This window comes from Spea bombifrons, chromosome 4, assembly GCF_027358695.1.
Source record: "Spea bombifrons isolate aSpeBom1 chromosome 4, aSpeBom1.2.pri, whole genome shotgun sequence".
NCBI lineage: Eukaryota > Metazoa > Chordata > Amphibia > Anura > Pelobatidae > Spea > Spea bombifrons.
This window is the reverse complement of record NC_071090.1, coordinates 23,658,977-23,676,990: the sequence shown is the minus strand read 5'-3', so window position 1 is coordinate 23,676,990 and position 18,014 is coordinate 23,658,977. Positions and strand designations below refer to the sequence as shown.

At 35.9% G+C, this 18,014-nt stretch overlaps 1 protein-coding gene across 1 annotated transcript in view; it reads left to right on the top strand.

Annotated features, from left to right (window-relative positions):
• The window catches only part of TENM2 (teneurin transmembrane protein 2), a 418,814-nt gene that overhangs the window by 298,059 nt on the left and 102,741 nt on the right, over positions 1–18,014 (top strand). Inside the window, exons 10-12 of the mRNA XM_053463637.1 lie at positions 9,078–9,272; positions 14,705–14,905; positions 15,894–16,079. Of these exons, the coding sequence (XP_053319612.1) occupies positions 9,078–9,272; positions 14,705–14,905; positions 15,894–16,079 (582 nt within the window). The remainder of the gene's footprint in view (positions 1–9,077; positions 9,273–14,704; positions 14,906–15,893; positions 16,080–18,014) is intronic.

The window sequence follows — 18,014 nt, the reverse complement described above, 5'->3', positions numbered from 1 at the left end:
AGTTAGAATGTTTAATACAATGATTGTATTTGAATTAAATAACAAATAGAAAATGTTAGCAAAGTAATTAATAGTGCATGAAACCTTGTGTTTCTCAGAATCAAATCATTTTGTAGTTTTTTAATCTTTCTGGAAAGAGAAAGAAGTAGTTCTAGGTATTGAGGGACACACGGAAAAACAAATTTGTCTGAAAACCCTAGGCCAATACATTACATTACAGCAGAGCTCACAGATTTGTGAATTTTATTCATATATATTAGGGTAATGTTTTCAAAATAGAGAAAGCAAAGACCAGCATGCCCCAGCCTGCCAAGGCATTAATGAAGTACATTGTTAGGACTACGTGCACCTCAGGCACCTTGAAATATGTTCCTCACAAGTGCTAGGAAATTAAGAAAGTATTGATAGAGTGGGCAGAGAATGGTTCTCTATGACCGTTACATTGCCAAAATAATAAAACACCGACAGTCTTTATCTTGCCTCTGTGATGGCGGACAAAGCTAGACATTAAAGTTCAAATGCTGTGCTTCTTGCATTTCTGATTCAGATGGCTGGGGGCGAGGGGTTTTGATGTCATACCACAGGACCATGGGTAACTGCTTCCAGTGAACAAAACACGACCAAGTTTTGTATGATTGAATCTATAAGAAACCCAACTTTACCTTCAGGTAGTACTCCTACTCCACAAAAAAGTATAGAGGTTTTAGTGAACCACAAGAATAGGAAAGCAGATTCTAGAACCAGGAGCCCAACAACATTGTAAATCTACTGTTCAGAATGTTCATAGTTTTTGTGGTACGTCATTATTGTAGTCTGGGAATTGTTTAAAGTGATCCACTATGTAAAATAATTATCGAGTCCTAGAATAATTGGTTTCCATATTCATAAAATTAGGACAGAAATGAGTACTCAACAACTAAAATTGAAATATAACGCCTAAAATATTTTTGTTTACGTGTTTACTTCACAGGAGTCGAATAGTTAAGAAACTAAAAAAGCATAAAGTGAAAATACAAACGCTATTACCATTTTTATGACAAATAAAATAGCACTCGCATTTTGTGCCAAGTGTTAAGCGAATATTTGAAGAAAAGCACAATGACTGCTCTTAGAGATGACAGGATGCAACTTAATGTGATTGATGTCATTATATAAATTAGAAGGGTATAATCATTAATCAATGTCAAATATCCATAGAAGGAGAAATACAGCCAACTCAAATAATAACCGTTATCACTGAGAGCACAAAATCTATTTACATTTTTCATAGCAAAGGTTCACCTTTATTGTATACAGCTGCAATTATTTTTCCTGGAAAGTCATGCCAGGTCTCTTCTTCTTCTATCTGAACACTGTGATCAGTGGATAATGATTGAACTTAAAATGTCAATTCTAAATGTAACCAAGCACACAAGCAATTGCCTACCTCCCAAGTGTCCCTCTTTTGGCCCCCGATTCCTCTGTCCTTCTCTCAACCCCAGATCACCCTCTTTTCTAGGAGCTCAGACGACTTGCTAGGTTTGAAGGTATCATAGTGATCAACAGTCCTAAACGGCAGAAGAAAAGTCTTCATAAAGCCACAGGGGTTTTTTGGCCAATCTAGTCTGGAAAAAAAACTGAAGCTACTGAAAAGGAAAGTAATTTAAATTTGTTGTGCGAAGTTCTTTGGCATGTTCCATAATTCTTTTTTTCTGAAGTTTGAAGTGAATGGCAGCTGTGTGTGCCGAAAGGCTTGAGGGCTTAAGAGCAAACAGCGATGCTGAGCGAAGCCTTTCTTTAACAACGGTAGCTTGGTGGGTGCTTGATTCCATATGATTTTGCTATTTTCAATCCCTATCGGTCCAAACGCAATTTTCCTTCATAACAAGAAGTAACATGGGTAGTAGAAAAATAGTTTGTTAATTGGTAAACATGTAGGGACTTTTTTTCAGCTTTTCAGAAATAAAGCAAAATTGTTGTTAAAAAGTCACAAAATCAGCACGGTTTAACCAGCAAAACAGCCGAGAACCAAAAATAAATAAGCACTGGGAATTCCAGCATTGAAGGAAATTGCTACCATTCCCTGGCTTCTCGTATGTGTCATCATCTTCTGCAAAACTGCATACATTCTGGTAAAAACCTGGCACTTGTCTTTATTTTACATCATTTCTGAGCAATATGCATTTCTACTGAATTGCTGTGATTGGAAGCGTAACAACTATCCGACATAACTAACTTTTTTTCTTCTTCATTTCTTTCTTTATTAGTTTTATAAATATATAAAATAAATAAACATATATAACAATACAAACGTACTTACAAACAATTCTATTGTAGGATGTTCAATAGTCATTTACCAGCAAAAAGCAGAGAATATTACATTACAATACTAACTCGTAATTTTAATGTTGTTCAGAAATACATAAGTCAGACAAAGAAGGGGTCAGGATTCATAAGTAGAGCTAAAGAACTATTAAACAAGTGTGGGAGAAGGATCACAATCATCTAATAATCTAATGTCACATTAACAGCGGAATTGCACCCGGGGAGCCAGAACAAATTAACTACCGCTATCGGGCGTAAAAGATTAAAGTAACAACTAGCAAGATCAGTGTGCTGGCCAAACTAAACGACATTAGCTCACCCAGACAATATTCTCATTAGACACAGTATTCGAAAACAAAAGCTTTTTTTAATCTGTCCCCCCCTCATATTTACTTTGCATAAAAAAAAGCTTCATTCCAATTTGCCTTCATAAGGGGTTAACTTCATAAGGGGTTCAAAAGGGGTTAACTGATCCCGGATGGTCTAGTTGATGGCAGAAGGGTTATGTCTGCCCCTTACATTTTAATTAAGGGAAGGCTATTGACTGTACATCACTTTGATCGTTTGCGATGGGATAGCAATAATAAAACTTGGAGCAAAAACTTCGGAGCAAAGCGACCAAAATATTCCCATCCTTGTTTAATTTTTTAATTACGTTTCAAAACTATTTTTGGTTATATGTCAAGGAACTTATATAATTATCTACTAAAAAAAAAACTTTTAGAACTCTGAAAACAGAGGCATCCTCTCGCTACAGGTATTTTAAATTAATTAAATTAATCATAGGCTTAAAAGTCTCAAGCGATCTTGGTTAACTTCCCTGGGTTTAATTAAAACATCTGTGCACTTTTAATTTATCGATTCCTCCAACTCATATGTCATGTTTTTAACACACCTCAGCATGCACTGCATCATTTTTAACCCGATTTCCACTTAACTGAAGCAATTAAATTCGCCCTGGATTAATTAAAGCATCCATACTTTAGTGCTTAAGTCAGCGTGTGTGGCTTTCCCCTCATGGATTTTGAATGTCAGAGATTTGACACACCTGATGAGTTTCTTTTGTCCTTCCGAAATTCTTTAACGGGTCTTTTACCTCAAAATTGCAAATTATGGAAATGTTCTTTTGCCAGTTTGTTTAAAGCATTCCTTAAAGATTGCCAATGATGTAACATTCTATATCAACTATAAGCACATTAAATAAATAGTTAAAATAATGTATTTTGGGTTTTTTACATAGTAACCCCTTCCTGAACCACTTAGAACATAAAAACCTCTTTATATATAATAGCCTTGTCAACAAGGACATTGTCAGTCATGTTGGGTGAAGTTTAAGGTTAAGGTCCAATTTAGATGCAGATGGTGTCAAGTGCGATTGGATATTTGTGATAAGCCCAGCTCAGAGTAAAGAAGTATTTGATCAGAGTAATGGCTACAGGGAGGGAGTAGATGGGGAGGGAGAAAGAGGTGGGCAGTAGATGTTGAGGTATACAATGAAGTTGTGTACATGCAGGTGGTAGGTGATGCAGAGAAAGACGTGGGGCTGTGGTGTTAATGCAGTTGGAGATCTAGAGGGTGATACTGGTGGACATGGATAGGAGTGACCTGCACAGAGTGTTCAAGCCCAATGTGTTGGAGGTGATAAAAGGTATGGCAAATAGAGTTTGGAACTGAGGGCCATCATAATGTTTTGGGGTGCAGGCGTTAAAACATAATAAAAAAAAGTATGGCTAAGAAAGTTTGAAACTGAGGTCCTGTCTGGTTGCGTTTCTGTGAAAGGAGCTGCTGAATAGTTGGGGGGCAGTTGTAAAGTAGGTGGTAAGGGCTGACAGATAGTATTGTAGGGAGGGATCTATAAAATAGACAAAAAGGGAAAGAGGTTCAAAAGAGAAAAAATAATAGACAGAAGAAAGAGGGAGAGAAAAGGGGAGAGGGAGACAATAGAAAGAGGGGAAAGAAGAAAGAAAGACAGAAAGAAAGTAAGTAGTGGGCACCAACGTTAGTTTACCAAATAATTAGCATTTCTGGTGTAAAATGGTAAATGAGTTAAAGTTGTCATACTAACGCACTGATTGCCCAACTTTTCAGCAAACCATTTTATACTGTGACTGCTCATTACACAGCCTGCCCACTGTCTTCATGGGGCAGAAGATTAACAAATACATAGTTTCTGTGGCTGACCACTGAAACTCCAATTACAATGGTGCTATATCAGTATTTCATTACCATTATTATGATTTTATATTTATTTCCAGTTATCTCCAGAATTGCAGCATGGTTTTCATTTAGAATTATTGTCCACTGGTATAAAAACTATTAACTCTGTTGCAACGAGGACTTAGAACTATGTCCCAGAATTCCGGCAGTTGACATCAGAGGACAATTTAAGCATCGGCAGAGTAAAATCTGCAACAAAAAGTAAATTGTCCATACCTCAGGGATTTAAGTAGATCAAATGAGCGCTTTCACAGTACCATTATTTAAATTACCATACGATTGTACTTCCGTTCAACTACTGTTCGGGCATTCCCTTTCCTCTGACATCATCACTGACTACTGTCAGAAGGAAAATTTCCCTTGCAAAAAATATATCATATATATGAGAAAACCCTCAACGTTTTAAAAGTGAAAAGATAAACTTAAGAATTAAAAAATGTGGCCCAATACCACCCATTTCCCCTTACCTAAAAAAATAAATTATGGTTGAACAAGGACATAGCAGAAATGTTGAAAATCCTGTGGTCCAAAAGTTTAAAAATGTCTTGGTCCTGAAGGGGTTAATCATTTCCTAAAAGGGTGATAGGAAACTGCACAGGTGTCATTTATTCTCATCGAAGTACCAATGAAGAAAAAAAACTAGTATTCAACTTATCTAAGGTTGATGCCCATACACTCTGCTCATCAAATGTGTAAAGAAAAATGAAGACTTACACATGAGTTTCCAACAAACCCAAAGACTTTTTTTGTGTAGAACAAACTTATTGATTTTCACAGTCTCACCTGGAGACTTTAACCTTGTTAAAATTCTCCAGGTAAGACTGGAACATCAATATTTTAGTTCTATCTAAAAATAATGTCTATCTGTGTGGGATCTATGAATCTTTAAATAGGTAAATAGACAATGTATGTGATGGATAGATAATTATACATATTTAACCGTAAGCAGAAAATGATCTGTATATGACAATGAATTGCTGGCAGTGTACATATTGTTACATATATATATTGCGCAAGAAGAAATCTCTTTACATAAATGTATTACTTGAGGAAGACTGTTAAATTACCCCTGAAACATTTGCTGTGTTAAACTAATATAAACACCTCTGGTAAAGGTGCCAACTGTAGTATTTTCACGGATAAAGAAATGGTAGCAATTTGAGGCTCTGCGGAGGAATAAAATATATCTTTGTCCAATTGAGAGCTAAAACCAACAATCACGTTTCTTGGACCTGGAAAGCAAAGTGTATTAATCAAGCGCTCATGGAGACGCGCACACAAACAGTAGAACTAAGCAATTCACTAGCTCAAGACGGTTTGTGCACTTAAAGAAGAATACCTAGCTACAGAATATTTTGAGAGGATTTTCTGAGAACCCTGTAAGAATACAGATGGGCTTAACATTTAAAATGGTGCTACCATTTAAGCAGCTAACTAGGGACCCTATTGCCAAAGGTGGATATCCACGTCTGGAAAACAGAAGCTGGATCTATACAAGAAAAATACAGATTTAACAGAGTACATCACTGTTATTTGGTTCAGCTGAAACAAATAATTCAATATATATTACATTTCTTGGTTTAGGACCCTTAAATATCATATTTAATTCTGGATTGTTTGAGGCCTGGAGTTCAGTAGATATTTCCTCTAGGACACACACGTAGACACACAGACACATAGACACAGACATACACACATACAGACACAAACACAGACACAGACACACACCAACCTATACAAGACCCTTGCAATGGCAAGTTTTTGTTCATTACTGAGAACTCTCCAAGTAGATTATGAGAGTTTTATTTTGCACTTTAGTCTAAATACTACCTAATTCACGTATAAGTTGTGCTATTGTAATGTTTAGAGGCATTCGTGCTTGTTTTGAACCATTAAAACCATATAAATTGATTAAGCATGAAGAAGAAATCCCTGGGGTTTCCATAATGTAATTTTGTAATATTATCACTGGTCTAAATGAAAAGGTACCTTAACCTACGGCAAAATCTTTTCTAAAAAAAAAAATAAAATAAAACTCAGTGGGTAAAAGGTTATTTCAGAAACAGAATGTAGCTGAAAAGAGCAAATAATAAAGGGCACTAACATAGTATTATGAGGTGCAAAGTAAATTAAATTTGTGTGTGGTAGCAAAAAGAACTCAGGTATTACATTATTAACATGAATACAACCCTTTTGGTGCCAGAGGCGTGAAAAATACTTTTCGATAACATAATGCAGCAGAATCATGCATATCATGAGAACCAAAAAATAAAATAATAGGTTCTCTTTAATCGAGTGAGTATTCGCTAGCAATGAATCTTGACTTTTCGAAGAACTTTGTCATAATGTTTATCACAGGCTAGTAAATTATACACCGGTACTCATAAATACACGTTCATAAAATCCACACTTCTGTCAAGTAAACAAATAAAAGAGGTATATTCAGAAATGACTCATCAGCTTTTTTCTCTGTGCAATATAGAGATTTGGCTGAACTATTTTATTCTTATTATTGTGCCCCACAGTTTCCATTATCATGCTGCATGAGTTTATTTTGTGTGGCCTCTTGAGCAGAAAGAATATACGTACTGTGATAAGAAAGCTAATTTGTATAATTAGACTGGTTGGAGAAAATGATTTTACAGGTCTTAAACAAATGGCAATTCTGTTTGCCGCTGCAGTTAAGCTGTAAGTCCCATAATCCTTAGCTATCCTTGGCCAGTCAAAAGCTTGTGAAGAATATATTTGTTTAGTGTGATAGGAATACAGAAATAAAGAGGTGTAAGGTTGTATATAAAGATAAATCATAGGCATAGCATAGAGGTACGCAAGGCGAGCATTTGGAAATTAGAGCAGAAAAAGATGAGGGCACCGTGTTTTTAAGGGCTCTGTTGGTAAGCCAGGTCCGGACTGGCCATCTGGCACACAGTGCACATGCTTGATGGGCTGGTGGCCAATTGCACCTCGTATTGGAGCAGCGGATCGGGTGCTACACGAGGAAAAAAAAAAGCAACATGCAGTCACGCATGTCCAGCAGTCGGCTTTATTGACTTCATTAGTTGGACGCCAGATTTTAAGTGCCAGGGCCATCAGACTGCTGCCACTCCATCCCTGGGTGAGGTTCAGGAGCTTGAATTTAAATTCTGGAGGTTATGGGCAACCAGGGACTGGCATACTGGGCTAAAGATTAAAATAAGGATAAGAAAACAAGTGTGGCAGAGGTGTTTGGATTGGATTACCATGGTGAAAGTTAGGGGGGCAGTTAGTAGGGAGTTGCAATAATCTAGACATGATATCACAAGGGAATGAATTAGTGTTTTAGTAGTGTCTTTTATAAGGAAATAATGAACTTAAGAGATTTCGCTGGGGAAGGCAATAGTTATTGGTGAGCGACAATGTGAGAGGTAAAGGGGAGAGTGGAGTTCCAAGCTTTTGTGGAATGTCAACAATGGTGGAGATATCACAAACTGAGGATAAAGGAGACAGGAGAAAACATGCTTAGTCTTGTAGATGTTGGGCCGCCAACAAGGATAATATTTTAGGGTGCCAGTAAGTGAGGTAAGGTCCAAGTACTGGAATCCAAAGATTTTTTTCTTGGATCTCATTGATGTTTTCCAAGAGAGGATGTTTGGATAGAGAAGGCTAGAGTCCCCAAAACAAGCTAATGCACACTAATGGAGAGCAGTGGACAGGACAAACAAGTGTTGGAGAAGGAGATATTGTGAGAGGAAAGGTCTGAAAGATTCAACACATAATTTAGGTTAAAAAGGATATTGATGCAATAACAGAAAATATTATTTTGCCACCATACAAAACATTGGTTAGACCTCATCTAGACTATGCAGATACTTTGGAGGTGGAGAAGGTACAATAACAGGTTACATAATGATTTAAGGGAACATGTCAATGCTTAGCCTTAATAACCTGGAGGCACTCTCACACAAGGTTGAGGGAGGTGGTTGTGTTGCAGAGCCGTGGACAGTCCTATGGGGCAGAGTTAGTTCACAATCATTATGAAAGGGGATTACAGTGGGCACAGCTTTGGGGCCAGACACCATCCCTCCCTATCTGAAGATCGAGTTCTGATCCTAGAGGTTCCCAGGGTATATATATACTGTACATTGTTGCTAATTTCCACGTTGTTGATAGGAAAACAGAGGGACAAAGGTGCCCAGATGTCTTCTTTAAATACTGTGTATAGAAGAAAAAGAGCCATATTTTGTTATGTGTAAGTTTTCTATGCAAACCTTATTCTGTATGCCTCATGTTTAACAAAGGATGCACTTGTACAGGATCTCTGTTTGAATGTATTTTGCCATTCATACTGCTTTGCAGAATCAGTTGATTATTTAACCGAGGTAGACTTGCCAAAATCAAACTGCATTGGACTTTGTATTCCTCAGATTAAATATATCTGTTAGAGGTCATGGAGCAGTAAGAACAATCAATGAACAGCCTACCTAAAACCACAAGTGTATCGGTTGATTAACTTATATTGCAAATATAGTGTGCGTATGTAAGCATTTATATTTATAGGCTTTTTCTCTCTATTGCAGCTGCGTGTCCAGTTTTGTGTAGTGGAAATGGACAATACTCCAAAGGAGCCTGTATTTGTTACAGTGGATGGAAAGGCGCAGAGTGCGATGTCCCGAGCAGCCAGTGCATAGACCCTTCCTGTGGGGGTCATGGTTCTTGCGTAGAAGGAAACTGTATATGCTCGGCAGGGTTCAAGGGGGACAACTGTGAAGAAGGTATATATTTTTTTAAGGTTGCTTGGCACTGATGGTTGGAATATACGATTATATTGAAGATGGGTCTTCGATGGAATCCATTTATTCTGTCAAATATAAAACACATATATTTTTCCACTGTCTGACAAGAGAGGATTTATTCATATGCTATTGTTAAACGAAATATATCACTTTTTCACATGGGTTAGAGCTAAAGCTCTTGGTAGTGGTTGGTGACCACATTCTCTGATGCCATCGACCTGCAACAGCATTGGGTATTTCTATAAAACCTGCACGCTGGTTTTTGTATAAAGTCAACGTGGATGCCTCATAAATAATTTCTGTTCTAAAAATATTTAATATTGTTATGAGGAACTACACATTAGACTAAAGTAAATCTCTGAAAGTTGTGAATAGAACAAAGTCCCCTTAAATACATTTTCAGGAAATTTCCTTACCTCTTCTCTCTACAATGGACACAAAACAAGTGTGCCCACTCTTTTTCCCATGCTCGAATTATTCAGGCATTGCTTGTCTTTCTAGATTTACACCTAAGTGACATCAATCAAAATATAACTTCTTGGCCTTTACTGGGAGGACACAGTGGACTTCCAGGTAACCCACTGACATCATCAGTCCTTGTGTTTAACGTTAACTCTGTTAAAGCGACAAAGTTTTTCCCAGGCTGAATCAAGGTGGGGCAGTAAAACATGGTAACTAACTTTCTATCCCTAAACTATGCTACGATTTTTTTTTATAAACAGCTTTAAGTCAAGAAAAAGTTTTTAGAAGTATTGGACAAAAGATGAAGGTGAAATCCCTCAGATCTTTATTTATCAGCTACAAGTAAAATAACTTCAAAAAATGAGGACACAATTTAAAAAATTTAGAGGATTATAAAAAAGAAACATAGAGGACAATTGGGAAACATTTTTTACAGAATTGGACCAGTGCCTGCCAGACAATTACTTCCTTTAGATAACTGAACATTTCTGTAGAATCTCATCAGAAATGTAGCACCTTAACGCTAGACATATTGACATCATTTAACTTACCTAAAAAAGATAGATAGATAGATATTCAATATTTATATATGAAATTTATGTAGCGCAAACATATAGCAGATGCAGTGCCAGTTAATTGTGTTTAACAGGCTATGCCAGGAACACATTTTTTGAGAGATGTAGATGGAATCCTTGTTAAATCCTCTTTCCCCATATTATAAGTGTGTTATATGTATATGAGCAAATCAGTTTGTAGAGCACGCACTTTATAACTAGTAATCTCCCAACAGGCAAGTCTTTTCATTGATATCTTAACATTGGCCACTTTATCTCTTTTATTTCAGTGGATAAACCTAGACTACAACTTTGCTCACTTATATGACTATATGTATTATAATATAGCATTACAATGGCAGTGCCCAAGCATTGTGTAATGAAGTTGGCACCACATTCCCTTTACAAATAAAGTCAATAAATGGAGTCATTTGGTACAAAGTTCAGATTGACCCCTGACGATATGAGAAATCTTCTCAGATTGATGACACAGGTTAAACCTGTGTGTCAGGAGTAATAAGTAAAGGATGACACTGAACATTTTGAATTGAATGGATCCCAGTTCGCAAAAAACACATGGGCTATGTTGGTTCTGTACCACGCATCATTTGACATTTATAAGATTGCATGGAAAAATGTGTTCTAGAACAGTGTTTCTCAGCCTGTACGTGTACTCATGCAGTTCTTCTGACCAGTTGGCAGGGCTGGACTGGTGATGGCCAGATGGGGGCATTTGCCCGGTTTACCAGATCGCCAGTCCGGAGCAGCCATTGGAATTTGATGTTAATATTTACAAGGGTACTTTCCATTTAGGGAGTTCTCAGTAATGTGAGTACTTAGTTGAGGAACATTTGAGGAACCTGCTCCATATCATTTTGATTACACTGCATTAAAACCAAAGTAAAAGGTAGACAATGAATATACACAGAGGCACAATTATAATAATTCAGATTTTCCTTGGAAATCATTTTTATTTGCAAGTCTTTTTCTGTTTACTTTTTTAAAAGAGGTACTACAGCTCAAATTCTGTTATTCTTATGACTTTGGACACATTCCCAAAATAATCTGCCAAAAAAACAAAGTTTTATAATGAAGCTTTATCTTTTTTCCTCAAATAAATTTTCTTCTACCATTCGTTTTAGAGCAATATTTTTTAAAAATTAGATACCTCTGAAAAATTGGTAAACATGAGCTCATCAATCACTTGAGGGGGAAAAAATCAATAATAAATAAATAAATATGGGCTATACAATTTTAAGATTTGGGTAGATTGAGTAAACTATATGGTAAATAGCAAAATAACCTTATGTTAAGGGAACATTTCAATACATTATATACTGTAGTTTGGGGTAGCCGTATTAGTCCAGTGTATACGAATGCAAAAAAACAGAATGTTGCAGAATCTTGTAATACCTTTTTTATTGGACTAACAGTATTTAAAATAATAGACGAGCTTTCGGGAGTCCTCCCTTTGTCAAGTCAAAAGCATTTCTGACCAAGCAAGTGAAAAACACAGTTTAAAACAGTTTAAAACTGACCAGTACATGTTCTGATACAGGGTTAAAACAGGGGTTAAAATAACAAGATAGAGAATTTGCAGACAAAAAACTAAGAGGGTCGTAAATAGTAAATAGTGGCATATACTGCACAGATAAGGCTGGGGGGGGGGAGCAGGGGTGAGCATGTAGGAGAGAGAGGGAGAAGGGGAAAAAAAAAAAAAAAAAAAAAAAAAAAAAAGGCACAGGTTATAGGAAGTTTTGATAATGAGCTAAGAAGCTCAAATCCACATTAAGTCCTCTGTTTTTACAATCATAAAAATGTATCATTTTGGCTTCAAATGTCTTTCTTTCTTGGGTGTTTTTGAAATGACCTCTCAGTGTTTTGATTTTGAGGTCATGTATGGAGTGACCGGTTTGGGCCTCAAAATCAAAACACTGAGAGGTCATTTCAAAAACACCCAAGAAAGAAAGACATTTGAAGCCAAAATGATACATTTTTATGATTGTAAAAACAGAGGACTTAATGTGGATTTGAGCTTCTTAGCTCATTATCAAAACTTCCTATAACCTGTGCCTTTTTTTTTTTTTTTTTTTTTTTTTTTTTCCCTTCTCCCTCTCTCTCCTACATGCTCACCCCTGCTCCCCCCCCAGCCTTATCTGTGCAGTATATGCCACTATTTACTATTTACGACCCTCTTAGTTTTTTGTCTGCAAATTCTCTATCTTGTTATTTTAACCCCTGTTTTAACCCTGTATCAGAAGATGTACTGGTCAGTTTTAAACTGTTTTAAACTGTGTTTTTCACTTGCTTGGTCAGAAATGCTTTTGACTTGACAAAGGGAGGACTCCCGAAAGCTCGTCTATTATTTTAAATACTGTTAGTCCAATAAAAAAGGTATTACAAGATTCTGCAACATTCTGTTTTTTTGCATTCGAATACATTATATATATATATAAGAATGCCTGAAAATAGTGAATGTAGACTTTAGTCATTTAGAATATACTAGAATATTTCTGCCAAAAGCACTTCGATTGAAGACTGGAGGTAATGACGGATGGCATCTTATGAAGTGTCCTGTATTAAGTGAAACTCTGGATCGAGTCCATATTATATTGTATTCAGTGGCACGGAATCTTATAGAGAAGCTGCTCCTTCGCATAACATTGTACATACTGCGTATATATATTTTTGACCTAATCTAAATAATTGCCTAAATCAATATTTCGTTTAGTTTATATCTCTGCTTTCAATAACTCTATCAGTATTCGTCTTAGCCAGAAAACAAACTTAAACACTTTACTGTAAAACGGTGTGATTTCATGTATTGATTAGTCTTCCAAAAATAATAAAGTGGCGTCACTCATATGCCCTTATCCAAGAACAAAATGGAATTGGAATCTCTGAATCAGCTGTAATTTTTTTTTTTATTTAAGTTAGCTTTTTAGTTGGGATATTCATCATAGTTATTTCGTATCCAAACAATTCACCTGAAGTAGAAGTGACATTGAAATCAATAGGATCCATATTTTCTGCCGCATAAACACTGCTGCTCTATTAACAAATTTGCAAAGGAAAATGAAATGTAACACTTGTCAGATTTTGCACTCCGTTGTGGGGGGAACATAAGTGAAATTGACAAATTAGGTTAACTTGGTAGTGTTGTATTTGCTAGTTTCATGGGCAACTCATTTTTCAATGACATTTAACTTCATAAATGTAATTCATGGTTCATCACTGGCTCACAGTACATATTGGTTAGAGAACACCTTGACCTCTTTTTTTAACCTTGGGACACAAGATACATCTTTATTGTATTTTTTTTAATAGAATAAAACAAAGGTCCAGCTTCTAATATGTGTTTTTAATACCTTGATAATAAAGTGTAAATATATGTATATAAATAAATTATATATATATATATAAAATGTATATACTTTATAGGCTCTCAGGAGCTAAGTCAGAAGAAACTCCTCCTTTGACAAATTTGTTCAACCGCAGATTTTAACAGTCCCAGGCTTAAAAAATGATGTTCTATAATAAAAGTAAAGTATCCTCAGGGGTAATGAGGGGATGTGACCTGAATTAAAACAGATTGTTTTTAAAATGCTGTTACTAGGCTATAGGCAGAATTGTCAGATGGTTAAATTATATTGTAATCAATAAAGGTAATCAATTAACTAACATTTTTTAAATAATACCTAACAATAGTTAAATGATTGCTATATTTTTATCAGTATAGTATATGTTTTTTCCTTATCCAAGTTCTTGTATTTATTTAAACCTTGAATCTATAAGGGAATGTTGTAGGCCTCCCTAACATAACATGTGTTGTTTAGGTACAGTAAATGACAGGAAAGTGCTTTTTGCAGTGGCCAGGCATAGATGACATCATATTCTTAAAGAGGATATTCTGTTATAAAGTAAATACAGCCCCAGTGTCATCATTTTGCACCGTATCTTTCTGCCATCCCTTGCCAACATTACCCTTTTTCCTGCATGATCATGCCAACCACATACCATCCTCCGATGAGATGGTGATTAAAATACATTCAGCTAGATTGACATAGGCTAGGAAATATCAGCAAATGACTTAAATGGTTTAATTTTATAGTTTAAAAAAACCAGAGGGCTTCCCAGTTTGCCACCCGCATATGGTTGTCACTCAATGGGATACATACGTTAGTCTAGGGGCTTGCAGAAACTCAAGAGAGATTCTGGTCATCAGAAGCCAAAACTTAAACAACAATTTAAAAAAATGAAACACATTTCATGTTGGATATGTATTACATTTGTTTTTTCTTTATAACACAATTGTTTGTGAAATACCTTGCATTGGTCATAGATTCCAAAGAAACCTGCTCATCATCACTTACTTAAGCTTTTGTGTACGTATAGGTGACTGCATGGACCCAACGTGCTCCAACCACGGGGTTTGTGTGAACAGAGAATGTCTCTGCAGTCCAGGGTGGGGTGGCCAGAACTGCGAACTACCCAGAACTCAATGTCCAGATCAATGCAGTGGACATGGGACATACCTCACCGACTCAGGTCTGTGTAGCTGTGATCCTAACTGGATGGGTCCTGATTGCTCTGTTGGTAAGAAGACTATTTCTAACGGTTTTAAAATGTATTACAGTCCTTTTCACATTAATATAACTAATGAGGATTAAAAAAGACAAATAACTGTAATTTATACTGCCATAGCCATTTCATTAAATATGAATTGTTAATTTTTCCTTGGATTGAGTGAACTGTTATGCTTGGTAATTAATCACAACCTTGATCTCAATAAAAAATGTAATATGCTTCATTTATATGTGTCATCCTACTTTCACGATATGCAAGGCTAAAGCTTTCAAGCAATGGCAGAGAAATAGCCCACTGGTAGAACTGGTTTTCAAAAATTAGACTTTCAACAGGGCTGCAGCCTTAACTGGGACAGATAGATAGATAGATAGATAGATAGATAGATAGATAGATAGATAGATAGATAGATAGATAGATAGATAGAGATAGATAGATAGATAGATAGATAGATAGATAGATAGATAGATAGATAGATAGATAGATATAGGGTTTGGATTTGATGATGACCTTTTGGTGCTACATACTGTTTTGTAAAGCCATGTAAAGCCTTTAGCATACAACAATTTGATAGAACATCCAATAAGATGAATTATTCCACCTATGTTAGTGTGGTTTATTCACAAACAATGCAGCAAAAATAATCCAGTTATCAGTTATAGTCCAGTATTGTTAGACCCGGTGGTGAAAGCCTTGCATAAAGGAACCACTATCCATAGGAGTATTCCCACAGAAGAATGGGGCTACACAGAATAGCAAAACATGGCTTTTTCCAGAATTAACAATCCCTTCTCCACTCTGTCCCTATCACCTTTTCACTCAGCTGTCTTTTAAATTTACAGAGATTTATTTCACCAGCTCTACCAATTATGGTGGATGCATAGACACTGATTTTGCTCACATTTACCCATTATCCATACACCCTCCATTTGAAGGTCTTGGAATGTTCTAAATGTATGTTGGTTATATAATGTACACTGTTGTTTTACATATGTTACAGAGGTATGCTCAGTGGACTGTGGCACTCACGGCGTTTGTATTGGTGGAGCATGCCGTTGTGAGGAAGGGTGGACTGGGGTGGCATGTGACCAACGCGTTTGCCACCCTCGATGCACCGAACATGGAACTTGCAAAGATGGAAAATGTGAATGCAGAGAGGGATGGAATGGGGAGCACTGCACCATTGGTAGGCAAACGACGGGCACCGAAAGAGGCACATATCGCTTTATTCTCATACAACATATTGCCAAAGTTGCCATTGTGTTTTGTTCCATCAAGGGAGCCAAGATTTTAGGCTTCCAAAATATTTGTTTATACACGATCAGCATTACTACCATTAAGGCTGGCTCATTTCTAAACTTTTATGATCTTCTTTCGTGGACATTGCTATATAAATCATGTCCTACAGTTTGTTTGCTTTCTTACATAAATTTTCAGGAATAATACGACTTTTACATGCTTCTTTTTTGGTTATAAATAAAAGTATCCCTTTTGTTTATAATGATAAATAAACAGCGTAACTATATAACAGTAACCATAGCCTTAGATTTCAGTACGCTTTAGTAGTTACGATGTTAGAAGAGGCAAACCTTGATGGGACAACTCTATTGATGATCATTTTTTTTTATTGTAGAACTTTGGGCAAAATTTTGCTGGTGTATACCTTCCAACGGAATTTTAAACTCATCTTGCCCAACTTAAGTATTTTGTTAAAAATGAATGTTCAGACTAAAGAAGCCCAGCAAAGTATTGATCAAGTTCTTTACTGCACTGCATGTGTTTTTCTTGTAAATGCCAGATAAAAACCAGATAGAGAACATAGCAGCAAGGAAGGAATCCTGATACAAAATGTGTCCATTGTGATTGTTTAATACTGCAGGTCTAAAACATAGGAACAAATGTATATTATCGCTAACCATAATGCACAAAGCTTCGTACTGGCTGATCAAACATCTCATATCCAACTGATCTCATTCTACTTGTAGCTTTTATAAGTAATTGTTTTAATATTGAATCCACTCTTGATATGCTGTCAACCATCTCATACTCAAGTTGGAGTATTTTTCTCTATAGATATGTATATATATATATATATATATATATATATATATATAATATTATTTTTTTTTTTACTCCCTTCGGTCTAAATTAGTCATGATTATTGTGTTGCAGTTGAGGTTTTATATAGGTGACGTCAAGCTTTAAGTAAGATTGTAACATATTTCTAAATATAGAATGATATGTGTAGATATAAGTATATTATCAAATGATTGTCTAGATGTATATATCATGGCAGCAGTATAGCCTGGTCATGTGCATTTAAAAGCTATATAACTTATTCCATATAATTATTTAATTCAAGCTATTTTGATACTTAACATGCAAGACGATGGCCCCATCTCTACGTAGGCTGTATAGAAGAATAGTATAGCTTCTTAAATGCATGCATTTGCGTCAAGGACGTCTTTGTCATATGATTAATTATAGGGGCTACTAGCTTAGTGTGCCATGGAGATAAATAAAGAAAAAAAAATAAGCGCAGTAGAGTTCAACTTTACAGATTAATTTAAATTGTCCTTTTCCATGGATATGCAATACATAAAAATGCAGATTCTATTTGCTGCAAGACTATAAAGGTCAGGTACTGTCCCCTGTGCATTAGAGCCAGATTGTTCCACCTACTAGATACAGGTTTTTTTTATTGTTAAAGCTCCTTCTTGTCTCAAAACAGAGTCGTTCATTTCACTTACAACCTTAATTTCAAATCTTGATACTTTGAATAAGGATATAATCATTTCAGGACATATCCTTAGATCCCTTTTCATAATTCAAATTTTATCAACAATCTTAATTGAAGCCCTATACACGAGAAGACATGATTAATAACTTTGCCCTACAAGTAACTTTCTCTGCTCATTTACATGCACACATCCAGAATCCTTTGCGCCTTTTTCACAGTATATGATTCAGTTGTCTGGAACAAAACGTACTCGCCATGCAAGTATCCTCTAGAGGCACATATTCTGATTTTCGTCTACAGTTAACCCAAAGTATTTTTGTAAATGTTAAAATTATTCATTTTTATATAGCTTATAAAACAGTGCTAGTGTACTTTTAGGGA